We start from the raw sequence: 18,977 nt of genomic DNA on the forward strand, positions 1-18,977 counted from the left end.
TTGATCAATATGATGCACACACACAATCACCCAGAAGGGGACGTGCCCCGCCCGCACAAAAGAATGTCCTGTACTCCTAAATTGTTTATCTCTTGTCTTACAAGTGCAAACTAAGTAGAAATGCCCTTGTAACAAACTGGTGTCACAAAGACAGACCAGTATGATCTGGCACCATAGATAAGAAAGAGAATATATAACCCAAAAGGGGTATAAAAGATGGGTCCAGCAGAACTCTAACTTTGAGTGCATTCAACCAACTTCCTGCTGGTCGGGTCAGGTGATTGCCTCCCGAGGCCCACAACTGGGGACGCCCAACCTCGTATTCTTTCCGTGGAACTGAGTGACCGATCCGGCTTGGCTACGCTGGTATCGAGAGACGCAGAGAGGGTAAGATACACCCATGCTAGGCCTCTGACTTTTTTTGTGCACAGCTAAAGAATTAGAGCTCTGTAACTAGATGTCATTGTGCCAAGATATCATTGTGTTAGATGATAACAGATATCTTTGTATTGGATTGTAATGTAACTTGTTAACACCTGTACTTTGCTAGCATATAAGAAGTAAACAATAGCCTTTTGTAACCACACGCTTATAACTGTAGCTTAAATAAACTTGTAACTAGTTAAGCTCTGAGCCTGACCCTGCTGTTAACCCTTTTGTCACTGCAACACAGCCGGCACAACAAAAGAACTTTAACCGTTTGGTTACTACAGCCTGGCCGTGGGTGAGAGTGCTAGGAGCTGCCTGCTCTAACAGTAAAAAACTGGGCTGCTTAGGACCCAGGGGAGTACCTCACCACACATTACCTGGCCACCGGCTAACACTGGGCTTATTCAGCTAGAATGTGTATTCCATGGGGAACCCTGTTACTCAGGGTGACTAATCAATAGGCCATCATGAGCTACTATGAGTATAACTCCTGTACTTCCCTCCTTAAGTTTAAGGACATATTGCCCCAGGAATTGCAGGGTGAGTTTAATGCCCTTATCTAGGATGGCAAAGTGGTGTCTCACATGTGCCTCCAGGCTTCCCTGTATAGGGGGAGATTCATCAATACGGGTTATCGCCTGAGGCAGTGCAATGAGGAGGGTGGCCTGGCTGCAGCTGTCTCAGCTCCCTTCTGAGGTCCAGCGGACTTTCAGGACCTTCTCTTTGATGGGGTGGCCTGTTTGTAGAGCAAACTAATTTGCACCTGCACAGCTTCAAGGACCCCTGGAATACTATGAAGTCCTTGGGCATGCATACCCTGGTTACACAGCGTAAACAGGTTAGACTCCAGCCTTTGAAAAGGCCCATGCTAGGCAGGACTTTTCCCAGCATTGCCCTCGCTACCTGCACTGCAAGTTGGCCCACTCACAGTTGCAGGCTAACTAGGGTCAGTCTAAGGCCTCCTTGACCCCCACACAGGCGTTTTGAAGGTTTGCATGAGGACAGCTTACTAGTGCCGCTGGATCCTCCTCTGTCATTCCTCAACTCTGTCTGTCTCATTTTTATCTCACCTGGGTCCTCTGGACAATGGAGACGCATTGCTCTATCCTCTTCTGCTTCTTTCTGCCTTCCCAACCCACTCTGCCCATACCTCTTCAGGGATCCATTTCATAAGCAGCTTCTCCTCCAGGAGGTTTGGGCACTCCTAGATCTGGGAGATGTGGAGAAAGTTCCTCAGGAGTACAGGGGCAGGGGGTTCTACTCCCAGTATTTTCTCATCCCCAAGGCCAAGGCAGGCCTTTGCCCTATCCTGGACCTCAGGAAACTCAAAAGGTTCACAGTTACCCACAAGTTCTGGATGGTTTCCCTGGGCTCCATCATCTCCATCCCTGGGTCTGGAGGAGTTGTATGCCACCTTCAACATAAAAGACACCTATTTTCATGTCATGCTCAAGCCCTCGCACTGGCAATACTTCTGGTTAGCAGTGGACTGGTTGCAGTTTCCGTTCCCTTCAGTTTCAGCCCCCACTTTGGGTTTTCCACAGCACCCTATGCATTTATCAAGTGTATGGTGGTGGTGACAGCCTTCCTTTAACATCAAGGGGTCCAGGATTACCCCCTACCTGGATGACTGGCTCCTTCAAGTCACACCTAATGGTGGAAGTGCATGTCACGCTTACCAGAGCCACATGTAACACACTGGGTCTCCTGCTCAATCCCAGGAAATACACTCTTGTCCCCACCCAAAGGATTGAGCTTTTTGGGGCAGTGCTAGACACCACCAGGACATAAGCATTCCTGCCAAAGCAATATCACTTTAAGGATGAACTTGTACAACTATATATTCCTATGAGCATTATATAGATAAACCGGTAGCTTGGGGGAGAATTCTGACTGCCTTGTCAAGTCAGAAAATTTTAGCAAGTGCTAAACAAATGTTTCACAATAAATATCATTCTTTGATTCCTTTTATTGTCATCCTTTGACATGATGAATACTTACAGCAGTATGTAAAACAACAAAAAAAATGATACAGTTAAGTCTCTTGTTTAATTCTTGGCCTCACTGCATAGCAGTCACAGCATTTTCACACAATCCGGTACTTCCTTTCAGCTCAGTCCGCATGATGTGTGTACGTCCACACACACACTCACTCTCTCTCTCTCTCTCTCTCTCTCTCTCATATATGAGCAGAAGCCTAGTCCAACTGAAGTCAATGGAAGCTGATTTTGCTGGCACCAGGATTTGGCTCATATCGTTGTGTTAGGTATGTGTATGGCTGAGTAATACATTTTAAAATAAACATGACATTTCTATACAATTTTGTGTTCAAAGATTAACGGAATATACTGTACATTTATGTCAAACTTTTAAAGCTCTGCATGTAAAAGTTTGTGTACCTAAAATATAGGATGGAGTATAGCACTAAATGATTGTTTGCACCAATGGGAAAGTCAAACACACACATTCTTGCAGTACACCTTGCCCCTCTCGTTCTCTTTTTGCCATTTGCCATGTTGGTTATGTCAGATTTCATGTAAAAGCAAAATTAACACAAAGCAACCCTTTCTGCTTAATTACTAATGAATTACAAGTACTGAGCTTCTGTGACACAGGCCAGGAAAAAAGGACCAGCTTATATCTAGCTCAGTGACATGGACTGGCTATCAGCAGGGAATAAATCATGACTGGTAGGCTGACTGACCAGCCCGATGAAAATCATCGTTATGGTTTGTGTGGTGTTCTGCCTTGACTGGGATCGCAGCTCCCACTATGGCCAGGGGGCTTCTTCCTTGTTTTTGGCTGACTTAGATGGGGATTCTACTAGTGCTAAGGATTCATGGGCTGCGTCTACACAGGCAGCTTCTGTCAACAAAACTGGGCTTTTGGCAACAAAACTTGCCAAGCAGCTATAGTTAAAGTGCTCTGTCAAGAGTTTGTCGACACAAACTCAGCGGTTTAGTCAGCAGTGTTATCCCTGTTCGTGACCAGGTACAACACCTTTGTCGACTGTGTTTTGTTGACAGAGTGCCAGGCTTGACACATCTGTTGACGGAGGGCTTCCAGGCAGCTTTTCTGGTGAGAAAGTGCAGGGCAGTCTGCCTGCTCTCTGCCAACCGAGTCGCTTGCTCGTTCAATTTGCTTTTGTGTGTAGGTGCTATCTGTTGACAGAGGTACTGCCAAGCTTCCCTCTGTCAACAGAGGCTGCCCATGTAGACTTGGCCATGATGTTTCTGAGCGGCAGTGTGAAAGATGGTCATTTCATTTTGTGTGCTGTTAATAGTGTAAGTGGAATGTCTGTGATACATTCTTATGATATAGGCTTAATAAATTGTACACTTTAAAACAATCGTAGAATTTAGAGAGAGAGAGAAGAAGATAATCTAGTCTATTCCACTTCATTTCTTAAACCAAATAGCCTCCTTTTTGGTTGGGTTAAGCCTTGCTTGGTTACTGTCTTGGGCAGGCATTCGAAGAATGCTGTGTAGTACAATCAGTGCTTTTTTTGGCCAGTACTTGCCAGTACTGAGTACCAGCACCTCGAGAGCCCCAGCAGCTGGACTGGCCAGTGGATGAGGGGGCGGGGAGTCGGCTGGGTACCAGGTCAGCATTTTTTTTTTTGTTTGACAGAAAAGTACTGAGTGCAATCCTAGCTTGTTTAACATACATTCTCTCACATCTCTTTTTGTTGTTCTGCATGAGAATGCTGGCCTAGCTTGCTGTGTTTCAGTGGTTTGGAACCTTATGCTATAGCCTTTTCAATGCTCATTTGTAAGCTGTTTTCTTCATCACGCTTTATATGAAGCCCAGAGGTGCTCTACAATCCAGAGTTAATCAGACAGAAAGCCAGCTCATGGCATTTTTGTCCAGTCACCAACTTTCTTACATTGGTGACATGAATTCTAAGCTCTTCCTTCCACCATGTTATGCAGAGTGGCCTACATTCTTGTGTTTTGCTAATGACTCCTGTGGCTTCTACTGTTAACTTGTCTACTTTACTAATATTTGTTCTGTCTGAAATATGAAGAACCTCTTAGGCTAAAACAATGATCTACCACAGACTGATGCTCTCTCTCTGCTGATTTCTTCTGTATCGCTTTCCTTCTGCATTCATTAGTGGTTTAATGCTGATCCTCTGCTGCTTTGTGTGCACTGATACAGCAACAACACAGGCTTATACGCTTTGTTGAATCAAGGCTAATAGTCTAAACAAACTATTTTCCTTGCTTTAATTCATTTCTAGTTACAGAATTTATATCTATGGCAGTATATAATCTTTCTTTAGAGAAAACCATTTTGGCTTTTAACCAAGGTAAGTGATATCTATTTTTATGTAGCAGTATGTATGAGAGCTCATCGAGCTTCTGTATTTTTTTGTTGTGTGCTCTCTTCACTATGAGCTTCTGTAAAGAGAGCCCAACTAGAAAACTCGAATTTGAGCTGTGTAGAGAGCCAATAGGCCCACTTAGAAGTAAGGAATTCATTTACATAGGTCTTCTGTAAAGTGTCAAATGCAACTAATGAGACAAAAGTCCACAACCTTCTCTTCTGTGCAAATGTTTGTTTTCCCTACTTTTCCATTCTATTGCCCCATTCCCAGCTTGGGTTTTTACAAGTATTTCTGTGCTCCAAACAAAACAATTGTTAACACATGAATCAACAGTGTATATTTATTTGCTGGTGGTATTGAGCTGAATGCTTCAAGTGCAGTGAAACATCTTCCATGGGGAAAATAAATGGTGGAACTCACCCAAAATTTCTGCTTGTCAGCACAGAGCCGAAAACTGACTGGTTGGCAGGCACCTGCTCCCAGGGCTCGCTTCACAGCTCTTTTGATGTTAACTGGTCCAGAGCACCTGAGGCAAACTGGCTTAGATAGACTATGGCTATGTCTATACTAGCTCCCTACTTTGAAGGGAGGATGGTAAGTAGGGTGTTGGGCATTTATTAATGAAGTGCTGCGGTGCATATGCAGCAGTTCATTAAGCTAATTCTCCCCTGCAGCAGCTTCAAAGTGTTAAACTTCAAAGTGCCGGCTTGCTTCAAAGTTGCCCAGGCACTTCAAAGTACCCATGGGTTAGTTGCGCTTACACGCAAGCCAGCACTTCAGAGTTTCTGCGGGGGAGAATTAGCTTAATGAAGTGCTACATATGCACCGCAGCACTTCATTAATAATCTCCTGACACCCTACTTATCATGCTCCCTTCAAAGTAGGGAGCTAGTGTAGACACAGCCTATGACTAGCATAATTTCTTTGATTTACTTGTCATTTAGGTAGATGCTAAAGCCAACCTGAATTTTGTTCAAGTATTGTTTCACTGGTGAAAGTTATTGGATGTAACTTTGCAGGTGTGTGCATTTCAGTTTCATGAAAAGGAAGTCCTCATGTATTTTTAAGAGCAGCTTGTTAGTTTAAAATGGTTAGGAACTTGTAAGGGTTGACATGAATAACAATTCTTAGGTGCCAATAGCAAAAGCCCAGACTGTACTGTAGACATCACATCAGACCTCTGTCTGTACAAAGAGCTGCCCCAAAAGTATTTTCTACTAATAAAAGTATGAAATGCCACAACGATTATCTCTATTAGCACACAGTAATAGAAAGAGCTGGGAACATACAATATTGAATAGACTCATTTCATTCAAAGCTATAGAACAGCTTTAAAATATTTTTCTAAGCTAACTTGAGACGTTTACAATTGAAAACAAACAAAAGGGAAGGGGTATTTTTTTCCCACTTCTGGAGAAACCTGCCTATCTTTTAAAGTGCTGTTTATCCTTCAATGGCTTTGTGTTGTGAGTAACACATCCTGACTTAAACCTGTGGAGTATCAGGAGCTAAAATAGGTCCCTAAAAAGAATGGAGCGGAACTGTCTAGCCCAGGGGTGAGCAAATTCAGCAGTGGGCCTCTTCAGGGGGACATGAACTTTCATAAAACAAAAAAGCAGTCAAGTAGCACTTTCATGAGGGTAGTGCAGCACAATCGTCTCCTGGTCTCAGGTTTATCCATCTCCTTAAAAAAATCTTGAAATATGGTACTGTTTTTATGTATGTGTATTCATATTTATGTACCAATTAATAGTTTTACATTCTACATATTTTCTTGTACATGCAAAAAGGAGTTTTCTTTTCATATGACCATAACCAACCTTTCTATTGGGTTGGATTACATGATGGCGGGGGGGCAGCTACTTGCAGGGATGAAAAGTGGAGCTCAACATAAAATGTTTGCTCACCCTGGTCTAAAGAGCCATTGGTTCTTGGCCACAGAGGATACAATGACTGAAAAGGTGGTAACAGTGTTTTGGAAGGGAACATACTCTTGTTCCACTACTAAGCAATTCCCTGAATTGTAGGTCCTGTTAGTACGGTCAGATAGCAAAATGTGATGTGTGTTCTTGTTGGGAGGTGTGAGGTCCTGTCCATTATCTACTGCCACACCACAAAATGATAGGAAAGGACCAAGCTATCTGGCCCAACATGCTTCATGTTTCCAGTGTTAACTAAATTTCACTTTTATGCTTCACTATGAGTATTAGTCATCTTGTGCAATGCTTGACTCTACCCACATATTACATGCATCTCCTTCTTTACTAATATTTAGTTTATTTCTTAACTGGATTTTTATGAGCATGAAAAATTTTACTTCTAACATCATTAATCCTTTTTCTAATCTCTTATTACCTTGCACTTTTATACCAAGAGTAAAATAGCTTTTTCAAATGGTATCTATAAATTTAGCATTTATTGTGCTGTCCTGTGTTGCTCTCCCAGGCAGTCCTGTCACATAATAAATTGTACTATTATGGAGTCCAGAAAGGAGGACAACTTTTTAACAGAAAACTTTTAAATAAGTGACATAATTTTGAGTGGAAGAATAGTTATGTAACAGCACTGCCGTGGCTCTCAGTGTAACACACTAAAACCAAACACTTTACCACCATGAGCTAGTGCCCCAGGTAGAAGGCTCATCTGACTGGAGGAACTTAAGGAGCAGGTTCCACAGAATGCCCAACAGAAGATGTTTATGATATAGACTACAAAGCATAGCCTTCAAAAACATTGGAAGCTAGAAAGGGAAACTCCTATGTAACTGTTGCCCATAATAGTTAATCAGGAGCTTACTGAATTGACCACGAAGTATTTTCCTTCATTCAGTGAGATTTAAAAATGATTAAAGCTGAGTAAGGTATTTTTATTAAAATGGGAGAAAGTAGCTAAAAACTTATGTAAAGACTAAAAATAAATAAATAAAAAGTGAATTTGCAGTTCTGCATCATTTGAGAAACTAAATAGACTCTAGAACTGCCAGAATGTCTGGATCAAAACCAGCATCCAAACCTCACTTGGATGCATTTGGCATTGTAGACCACTCCCCTACTTCATCAAAAATAAAACTCATGACTAGCTGGTTACCAGTCAGAACTGCAAAAAAGATTGTGTAATATTGCTGTGGTTTATTTTTAAAAATATCTCTCTTCAGGCTTTGTGAAGCATCTCAGATTGAGCATGCACTGTGCCACGGATTAAACAATAGGTGTTCTTATGGAATGCATGTGAAATTTCTAGAAAATGCCCTGACAGATTTCATTTTTTATGACCTCTGCTGGAAGGCTGAAAATACAAAGGTAGTTCCGACAATATGATTTGTACAGCTAGCAGTGAAGGATGCTAAAAGTTAAGGCCTTTATCTGCAAACAAGTGTATTAATAAATTCTATACCATATTTACAAATGCTTTCTCTTGTATTAAAACTAACAGTATTCTGTTCACAGTGCCATTGTTTATACAGATAGCAATCCCATAATACTTCAGTATTTTGGCATGGGAATCAGTAGCGCTTTGTATTTACAGAAAATGTACACATGGATATAAACATTTAATTGAAACAGAACGATCAGAAAGATAGATCTGGTAACGTTGCAAAGGTTGAGCTGTACAATGTCTCCCCTTTCATTTGCTGTAGGGAACAGCAGTTCCCTCCAGTGAGAAGACAACCGTCTCTTATCCAATGTGGCATAAAAATGATTAACCAAATGAGCCTTGTCCTGCTTGCGTTGTGTACACACAAATAACTTCAGTCCAAGGTTTCTATCTCTGTTGTCTAGCACACAGCATATAAAAGTTAAAAAGGTTTTTCGTTATAATCATGAAAATGAGATTCTTTCCTCTGTGCACTCTCATTCAGCCAAGGTCCATTGAGCTCTGAAGATGCTGGTGTTTTCATGTGCAGTTCAGCTGCCCAACTGAAAAAATGTGTACGGCACTCCAGGCCTATATACACCTACCTGTCACAATATGAGCCAGCGTGAATGCATGTTGGCAAGAGCACTTCTTTCTCTCCCCCGTTTTCTCTCTAACCCTCCCCGGTTAGTTGGCAGCCACTTACTGGCCTAGCTTCATCACTCCGGAATGGAGTTCCTTATTCAAGCACTTAATGTTCAGAAGTGATGAATGGCTTCAGATATATGGAGAAGTAGAAGTACAGGGAAGAGGAGGGAGTGAATTCAAGGAGCTCAGACATGAAACCCAGAAATAGGGTGGGTTTATTCACGAAGGCCCTTATAGCATATGCTTCCCTTTTTCTTCTCTTTCCATATTGGTGGTGATGGCCTTGCAGCTCCTTACAATTTGGCTTATTGTTGTGACAAAGAAAGAAGAGACAGCAGTACCATAAGGAGGAGTCAGAACTGGCACTAGGGGATGTCACCTTCATTTAAAGTCTGCTCTTCATTTTCAGTCACTTGACCTGAGCGGTCATTACTTCTGCTACTGCTGTGTTGCTTCTGAAGCAAACTTCTCCACTTGGCCTTGTTCCTCCTGAGGTGGCTTAGCATATTTTCAGAAAGGGGAGTGTCTCCTGTAAACCTGGCCCATTCCTCAAAAAGTGGCTCTACGATGTAGGTCATGAAACCTGGGGAAACATATGAGGGAAGACGTGTAAGAAGCAGTATTGTTCATCAAATGCCTTTCCCTGCATTTTGGGTGTATCATGTGCACTGAACAAAGTCACAGAACCTCAGTGACAAGTAACAAATAAGCCCCTAGCTCAGACCCTTGAACTGAAGGTCATGGAACATTTGTCTTCTAGGACTATTGCAAAATCAGATTGGCTGGCTCTGCCTGTATAATAATGGAAACCACTATAAGACCTTTTTAAGCAATCTCCTGTCCTGAAATCTCTCAAAGATAGTCTCACACTTACTGTATACAAGTCTGCTTTACCTATATCAGACTTCTTTTAAGCAGCTGATGTTTATCTTATGCTGTCTCTGTAGTTGTATATACCATGTGAATCATGACTTTCCTGGTCTCATTCCAGTTAGGTACATTAATGGTGTTATTTACAAAGCTTAATCCAAGTGCAAATCCTCAAGTCAAAAATGAATTTATGCTCTGATTAGGAAAGAGGTGCAGCAGTACAATTAACGTTTAGGATTCGGGTCCCTGTTTAGTCACAGGCTATGGTTTTTTGTAACACATACTGTCTTAAAAGGTCACAGTGTGGCCCCTCTGGGTATGGCAGTGTGCATACCAGGACAGTGGGCTAGGGCTGTATGCAGGCCTACAAGGTGGAAATGATTTAGTGGCTCAGTGTTGTGGGGGGTGGGAGTACCGCACTGCTAACCCAGGGATGGAGGGAGGGATTTTATCATCCACATCATTTTTCACCCTGCAGCAGCTATGTAGCAAAGTGTGCATGGGCAGAGTGAATACTTTACATCTTTAGCTGAGGAGGAATTAATATTTTAGATGATCACAATCAAAAACAATTGAAGGCTATAACTGCAGTTTGATCTCAAAAGTGGGCTGTTAAATGGAAGTTCTGCTTTCAGTTTCTCCGGAAGCTATTGTACTGGTTACAGAACAAATGCAGCACAGGAGATGTTTATAAATTTACGCTGTTGACTCGGAGAGCCACTGCAGATTAAAAGAATATTGTACATAAATGAGCCAACACAATGCAAGCAGACTGCATCAGAAAATATATTGTGTTTTCCAGACGTGTAGTTTATTTTTACAAAATAATATTTTACTACAATTCAGATGCATCACACATCACCAATCAAGTCTGAATATTCTAATGAGACCTTGCTAGAGCACTTCCCTGTGCAGCCTTAGCTGAGGAAAAAGATGAAACAACCATACTGTGCGAAGCAGTGCTGATGAGAGCTAACTTTTTTGTTTTTCTGTTATATTTACTCATTTTCACAATAAGTGACATCTGGAATATTAATTTATATGTAATTCAATTAACTAAATGTGTATATTTGAGCTCTGTTGTATATTTCTGCCACTATTGTATTCCTTCCCTATGTGTCTTCACAAAGTTAATCTGAGAAGAAATCAGAGCCTCTAATAAAAGACTATCTTTCACTGAAATACGAAAAAATTAAGGTAATTTGCACCTGACATCCAATGACCCAAAGAAGCTTCAGAAACTTATTACTCCTCATAACTCACTTGTGAATAGTTATGAACAGTAACAGAGATAGCTGTGGTAGTCTATATACTATCAAAACAAAAAAGCAGTCCAGTAGCACTTTAAAGACTAACAAAATAATTTATTCAGTGATGAGCTTCCATGGGAGTCTGTCTCACAAAAGCTCATCACCGAATAAATTATTTTGTTAGTCTTTAGGTATGGTTATTCCTGCCTTACGAAAAGGGAAACTGAGATCTAAGGCGCTCAAAACTCAGAAAAGGCACATGTCAATTTTGGAATTCAAGCCTGGGTTTTCTACTTTCTGGTCCCTTGCTTTCTAGCATCTGGTGGCTTCTCACATATATGGCAAGAGAGAACCACCCTCAGGAAAAAGGAAAGCAATACTGTGAGCATGCAAATCTGTATGCCTGAATGTTGCCATTAATATATAATACCAAGTTCACGAGGCTAACTCCTGATATGTATATTGGAAAAGGGCTGGTACCTCTAAAAATCACTACTGTGTGCCAGAGCCTGCTGGAACTAGTCATGCCAAGAGGAATATGCTCTGAACTGGATGGGAAGAAATGAGTATTCCTTTTTCTAGTATTGCCTTACTTAGCCATGTCTGCCATACTTATTTGTATTCCTTATGTGAATCTCAAAATCTAGAAAGGTCTGTTTCAACTTCACTCTTTGTGAATCTGTTTCTAATGTTGCTGCTCTGTAAGGGGAAAAAATTATTTCAAGGCAACATTTCCTATCAGTGAAAATAAACTTGATCTCAGTGGTAGAATGAATCACAATTGCCCAACTCAAAGCAATTACAAAGGGAGAATCATAACCACCGAGTAGTTATTTACCATTGTATTTTTAAAATTGTTTCCATGTCAAGTGTACCATGGCTTGGAGTAGGGGAGAAGGAGCAAACAAATATTAAATAACACAGTTTTTCAATGGTGTATGTTTGGCAGAGCATTTCAAAGGTTACACAACTGCATAGTCATGCACATGGTCTGATACCAGGCACATTTTGAAAACACTGAGTAAAAATAAACCAGTGAGCTACTGGGTGGTCTGCAAATAGTGCAGTGGAGCCTGAGCTTAACCTTCATTCCACTTTCTGGGATCGGAGGGCTGTGGAGGTAGCAAGACCAGCTCTTGTGGCATAGGGAAAGCCTATGCAACATTTGAATGGACTCCTTCTGGCCCCCCCCGGTGCTTAGAGACTGATGTTCTTGAAGGAGCAAAGCTGCCATGTGAAAATTTGGAGTATAAGGTTGCCGACTGGACTGCACAGGATGGACCAGATATCACTTTGCAGGAATAGGACAGACTTCCAAAAGGAGGCTGCCAGGCACCTCTCCAATACCACATTTTACAAGCCACTGTCCCAGGATCCCACTGAGGAGTACACAAAGAAACTACAGCATCTGCTCAAGATCCTCCCTATAAAAACAGGAACAAATCTACACAGACACACCCCTAGAATCCCAACCAGGTTTATTTTATCTACTACCCACTTCCTATAAACCTCAGAATCCCAGATGCTCCATCATCTCAGGCATTGGCACTCTCACTACAGGATTGTCTGGATATGTGGACTCTCTATTGAGACCCTAGTCTCCCAGCACTCCCAGCTTGCTTCAAGATACCACCAACTTCCTTAGGAAACTACAGTTCATTGGTGACCTGCCTGAAAACACCATCCTGGCCACCATGGATGTAGAAGCCCTTTACACCAATATCCCACATGAAGATGGACTTCAAGATGTTAGGCACATTATCCCTGATGAAACCAAGGCACAAATAGTGGTGGAGCTTTGTGACTTTGTCCTCACCCACAACTATTTCAGATTTCAGGACAATTTATACCTTCAAATCAGTGACACTGCCATAGGCACCTGCATGGCCCCACCATATGCCAACATTTTTATGGCTGACCTGGAACACTTCCTCAGGTTTCATCCCCTAGTGCCCCTCCTCTACTTGTGCTACACTGCTGACATCTTCATCATCTGGATCTAGGAGAAAGAGGCTCTTGAAGAGTTTCACCATGATTTCAACAGTTTCCACCCTACCATCAAACTCAGCCTGGACCAGTCCACACAAGAGATCCACTTCCTGGACAATACTGTGCAAATAAGTGATGATCACATAAATACCACCCTGTACCGGAAACCCACGGACAGCTATGCTCGCCTACACACTTCCAGCTTTCATCCAGGGCACACTAAACAATCCATTGTACAGAGCCAGGCACTAAGGTACAACTGCATTTGCTCCAATCCCTCAGACAGACACAAACATTTACAAGCCCTTTACCAAGCTTTCCTGAAACTACAGTACCCACCTAATGAAGTGAAGAAACAGATTGACAGAGCCAGATGTGTACCCAGAAGTCATCTGCTAGAAGACAGGCCCAACAAAGTAAACAAGAGAACACCACTGGCCATCACATACAGCCCCCAGCTAAAGCCACTCCAGCGCATCCTCAGTGATCTACAGCCATCCCGGACAATGACCCTTCGCTCTTACAGACCTTGAGAGGCAGGCCTGTCCTCACCTCTAGCCAGCCTGCCAACCTTAAACAAATTCTCACCAGCAACTATAGACCACAACACAGTAACTCTAAACCTGGAACCAATCCTCAATGCCAACTTTGTTCACATATCTACACCAGCAATATCATCACAGGACCTAACCACATTAATCACACCATCAGAGGCTCTTTCACCTGCACATCTATTAATAAAATATATGCCAGCAATGCCCAACTGTAATTTACATTGGCCAAACTGGACAGTCTCTATGTGAAAGAATAAATGGACATAAATCAGGCATCAGGAATGGTAACATACAAAAACCTGTAAGAGAACATTTCAATCTCACTGCACACTCAGTAACAGATTTAAAAGTAGCAGTCCTACAACAAAATGACTTCAAAAATAAACTCCAAAGAGAAACTGCAGAGCTGCAATTCATTTGCAAATTTGACACCATCAACCAAGGACTGAACGATACTGCGAGTGGCTGGCCCATTACAAAAGCAGTTTCTCCTCTCTCGATGTTCACAACTCCACATTAACTGCTGATAATGGGCCACATCCTCCGTGACTGAACAGACCTTGTCAGCTTTGGCCCTCCCCTTTACTGAGACTCCCTCTTTAAATCCCCCTCTGAAACCTGCTGCACTCATGCATCTGATGAAGCAGGTCTTTGCCCAGGAAAGCTTGTGCTCCAAAATACTGTCAGTCTACAAGGTGCCACAGGACTTCTTGTTGTATGTGCAGGAAAGGCATTAGTCCTTCTGGTCTGACCAAGTGGACAACCTTATTGGAGAAAGAAGGAAAGAGGGAAAACAATCCATTCAAAGTTCATGAGAACTGTATCTTGTTGGTCAGTTAACTAGATTACTTGACCACTGCAAAATGAGTACTGGACTGTGGAGTGTTCAGAGGGGATATTTGTGGCAGGTCAGAATGGGAAGCAGGGACTGAGTTAGTTTAATTGGAATGCACTAAAAAGTAACGAAACCTTTTACTTTACTCAGTACTTACGTAGCCAAGCTTATCACAACAAACAAGTGGCATATCGCACCTAGTGGAATAATGCTAACTGTGCTGCTCTTTGAGGACCATTCATCTCCATGCGCTGCCGTTATGTCACTCCTCAATTTATTTACATTGCTCTATTCAGTCTTGCTTTTTCTTCATCTGGCTGGTTTGGGACATGATTTTCATGTTCATCCTATGTTACCCCTGGGGTTAGGTTTTTTGGGAAGGGGTATAAAACTATAAATATATATTTTGCTTGTCTTGTGTTGCACCTTCAGGGGTGAAGGCAGGAGGAGAAAGAATCAAAAGCACGAAGGTTAAGCTCACCAATTTGTATACTAGGTATGGAGTCCTTCTGCTGATTACAAAGAGGGCTTATTTCCAAATCAAATTTTTGTTCCAGATCACCTATCAAAAAGAAAGGAGAACAACATTTTTGCCACTGGGTCATATTGAATATGGTCTTTTATTCTTTATAATATAGATGGAAGAGCAAATCCTTGGATAACTGAAATCCATTAATTCTTATATTTCGTATTTATTTGCTGCCCAGGCAGACATCACAGCTTTAAAGATAGATGGAAAATCTCAACACAGTCATACAATGGTTCCATGCATAGAAATCTGTAGTAAGATACTGGAATCTGTTATACATGCCTAAACAAATAAAACCAACAACTCTAGAGATGACTATACATACATGGAGGTATGTATATCTCATAGAACTGGAAGAGATCATCGAGTCCAATACCCTGCACTCACAGTAGAACCTATCCCTGGCTTTTTTTTTTTTTTTTTTTTTTTTAAATCTAACCTGCCCCATACCCTTGAAAGGCCCCCTCAAGGATTGCACAACCCTGGATAATGCTCTAACCACTGAGTATAAGCAGAATGATCCTCTGGTTCACAGAGGTTAGAGAAGAATGTATCTCTATCCATGAGCTGCCATGAGAGCTGTATACCTTGGGACAACAAAACTTAGAAAATCCAAGATAAAGTATATGAGAGTTGGAGAAAAAATGCTGTCAGTAGAGGGGATTTGATTATTGAATAAACTATCAAAGGATATTGCATGATCCTAAAATCTGAACACTTTTGTAACATACTCCAAGACTTTTTCTCTGATAGGACTTTTCTTACATGAACATGAAAGCTTGGAGAAAGCTGCTCTTAGATGCTTGCCTCTAACTCAGGTGAGAGGTACAACTCTACTAGAAAGCTGTGTATTTATTTTCAGGTAATGGTATAGCTGCAACACCACTAGCAGCATTATAAGCAATAGTCTGGGTGGGGCTTGGATGTTTTTACACTGTGACACTACGCTGGTGTGAAGCTGCCTATTAAGGTCAGCTATTTCTGACAATCAAGCTCAGTTCTGGTTTAAAATTTGTAGCGTGGACATGACATTTCAATAAATTCAGTACTCCAAAGCACTACACTTGGTCTTCTACCATCTTTACCCCTTCTTTTAGACTCTGTTAATACTGTTAAAATAGGATTTAAGAATGATTAACCACCACAATATCCTCTGTGTTGTAGCACTGGCCTGGCCTGGCCTGTGCAAATGGAGCCAAGTGGTATGTCATTACTATGTTAAAAGTCATGTTTAGCTTTGCCCTCAGTGGGAGTTAGAAAATGTTTAGCGTTAATTCTAAGAGCTCTGGCTCACCTATTCTGCCCCTCTAAATTACATTAGAACTTGGCTTAGTGGCAAGCACATTCTATCTGTGTCTAGTTTTCCTGAAACTGTAAGTAAAGGAGAAGGAAAGAGCAAGTGTGACACTCTAAGGGCAGGAACTGTTATATTTTGGAAAGCGACGGAAAACAAAAGTGATTAGATGTTTAATTTCAGAGCAGTACGTGCCCACTGGGGTTTCAGATCAGAGAGGATAACAATGGCCAGGTGGTATCTGAAGAAAATTCAGATTTTGTACAGCTAATTAAAGGTCCAAGGCACAGCAGAACCACCCTCTCTGATACCGTCTTACAGTGGCAATCAGGTCAAAGAAACATCTGTTACGCTTCTATTTGATTTCCTCCTCTTGCCCCTCATTACCAACCATATGTAAAATAAGGCTGTATTTCTGCTTGTTGTCCTGTATTTGTGTGGGATTTTTTTTTTGGGGGGGGAGGGGTAGGAGAAATTGGGTAGTTGATTGCAGAGCAGACACCACTTGAGATTAGCTAGTTTCACTCTTGTCACAAAGTGTCTTCAAGAACAAGGTGAATGGCAAATTGAGTATGCCAGAAGTCTGACCTTGCCGGTAGAATTCCTCACAGACCCGTTCACTCCACTGCTTGCTCATCTCCCAGAGCCGGCAAGGATTGCAAATATCAGCACACTTCAGCGCAATCTGAAAGCAAAGGAGGAGAGAGGTGGTGGGGAGGAGAAATTATTAGCAATTGCTCAACCATGAATTTATTGCCCTCTGAGGTGCTATGAAACCACTGGGCCCTGCAAGCTTGCTGCCAAGGTGGATTCAAGAATATATTACAGAAACTGAGCCAGGTCCAAATAGGCTGCTTCAGGAAACAGCACTTATTCAAATCCATAACAAAACCTGTATTCAGAGCCTCATTTTTGTAGCAGCGAGAACGAGAGAAGCTCTGCATTCCAAGAGCACAGAGCCTCTTGGATAGCACTGGTGATCGGCCAGCCAACAAAAGCTTCACACAGATTCCTGCTGCCTTGGCATTTGTGAGCGAGGACATGAACATGAAGAGCCCAGCCAGTGTGAAAATATTTGGGCATCATTTCTTTATGGTCCCAGTGAGTGACCTTACACATTACTTTGATTGTTCTTGAGTTGGTTAGGTCAGCTCAGATGGGTCAGCTGTGTTTTTGTTTACTTAGGGTGACCGTCCATCCTGTATTAGGCGGGAAGGGCCCATATTTGGGACGCCAAAAAGGTGTCCCTACCTATTTTTTTAAAAGGGACTAATTGTCCCATCTTTGGGCCCTCGCCCCCCGAACTCTTCCACCAGCAGCTGTACAGGCACAGCTGCTGGTGGGAATCCCTTCCTCAAGCCTCAGGGAAGGTCGGGGGGTGGAAATGTGGCCAGCTGCTGCATCCCTACTGCTTCCCGGGGGATCCCCGGGAGGGCCAGCAGCTGCTGCTTCCCTGGGGCTCAGGGAGCACTGGGAGGTGCCGTTTCCCTGGGGCTCCGAGGGAGGGCCGCTGGCTGCCACCTCTTTCCCAGCTCCCTAGGGCCTGGTGGAGCTGCCCTCCCCCTGTAGCTCCCTGTCCTGTATTTGGGATACGGAGATATGGTGGCCCTATGTTTACTGAATTAAGCATAGGAACTCTGACTTGGTTTTACCTTGCTAGTGGTTGAAAGTGCTTTGATGCAGTATAGCTGGTGTAGGGTTGGTAAGAGAAGGAATGGTAATCAACCAGCTGCTGTTTCTTCAGTAGAGTAAGATAGGCAATAATCTGCTGGTCTTGCCTTCTTAAAGTAAAATGTCTTCAGTGTGCATTCTTCCTGGACACAGTATAGCTAGTTGATGGGTTTGTTATCAGGCCTCATGACAGACTGGGCAAAATGCTGGTGCAGATGACAAAGGCATAGGGATAGCAGAGTTCACCATGGGTAAAATTCATTACCTCCTTCTTAGAAAAGAAACTGAGGCAGAGAACAGGTGCAACTTATTTGGTAGGCACTACAGGTTCTGCTCAATTAGACATGGAACTAGTAATCAAGAGACCTGCATTTGAATTCTGGCTGGATGTTAATTAGCTTTGAGACCGTAAGAAACAAAATCACTTGTTTGCTGAACATCAGTTTCTCTATCTGCAAAAATGGATATAAAAACTTAACTGTTAAGGTATATCTACATAGCAGCATTATTTCAAAATAAGCTATTCCTGAAGAGATTTTTCCAGAATAGCTTAGTTCAAAATAACACTGCTATACACAAAATGTGTTGCGAAATAACCCTCAGCTACTTTGAAATAGAGCATCTACACAAAGGCTGTGTCTACACTTGCATTCCTCTTTTGAAAGGGACATGCCAATGAGGGAACTCGAAAATGAAAATGAGGTGCAGATTTACATATCTGGTGCCTCACTTGTATATATTTTTTTATAGGAAGAAGGGTTCTTCTGAAGATGGGGATTACTTTCAAAAGAATAACATCTGCACAGCTTTTCTTCTTTCGAAAGGGGAATATGCAAATGAGGTGCCAGATATGTAAATCTGGACCTCATTTGCATTTTTGATTTCCTTCATTTGCATGCCTCTTTCAAAAGAGGAATGCAAGTGTAGACACAGCCATAATGGAATCTATTTCAAAATAGAGCCACTGGATGCACTAGAGCTTATTTTGAAATAGGCTCTATTCCGTGTTTTAACAGCACCTATTGGCTGCCTCTACACATCAGATCTTTAGAAAGAGGCTCTTACGGAAGAGACCGTCTACAGATGGAGTGGCGTCCAAAAGAGCTGCCTGGTCTTCCAGAAGATCACGTCCACACGTGTGGATGCTCTTCCAGAAGAGCAGGGCAGAAGATGCCTCAGACAGGTCACGAGGCCAGAGAGCACTTCTGGGGCACCAGCCACACA

General features: G+C 42.3%; 1 protein-coding gene across 3 annotated transcripts in view; it reads right to left on the bottom strand.

The window, feature by feature from the left end:
- Positions 1–2,388: 2,388 nt before the first annotated feature.
- Positions 2,389–18,977, bottom strand: part of PDE7B (phosphodiesterase 7B) — a 296,173-nt gene continuing 279,584 nt past the window's right edge. For all 3 annotated transcript variants that reach the window (XM_074990509.1, XM_074990510.1, XM_074990507.1), the window contains 3 exons: positions 16,671–16,767; positions 14,741–14,821; positions 2,389–9,344 (listed from right to left, as the gene is read on the bottom strand). In XM_074990509.1, coding sequence (XP_074846610.1) covers positions 9,127–9,344; positions 14,741–14,821; positions 16,671–16,767 — 396 coding nt within the window. In that variant the 3' untranslated portion in view covers positions 2,389–9,126. The remainder of the gene's footprint in view (positions 9,345–14,740; positions 14,822–16,670; positions 16,768–18,977) is intronic.

This window comes from Carettochelys insculpta, chromosome 3, assembly GCF_033958435.1.
Source record: "Carettochelys insculpta isolate YL-2023 chromosome 3, ASM3395843v1, whole genome shotgun sequence".
Taxonomy (NCBI): domain Eukaryota; kingdom Metazoa; phylum Chordata; order Testudines; family Carettochelyidae; genus Carettochelys; species Carettochelys insculpta.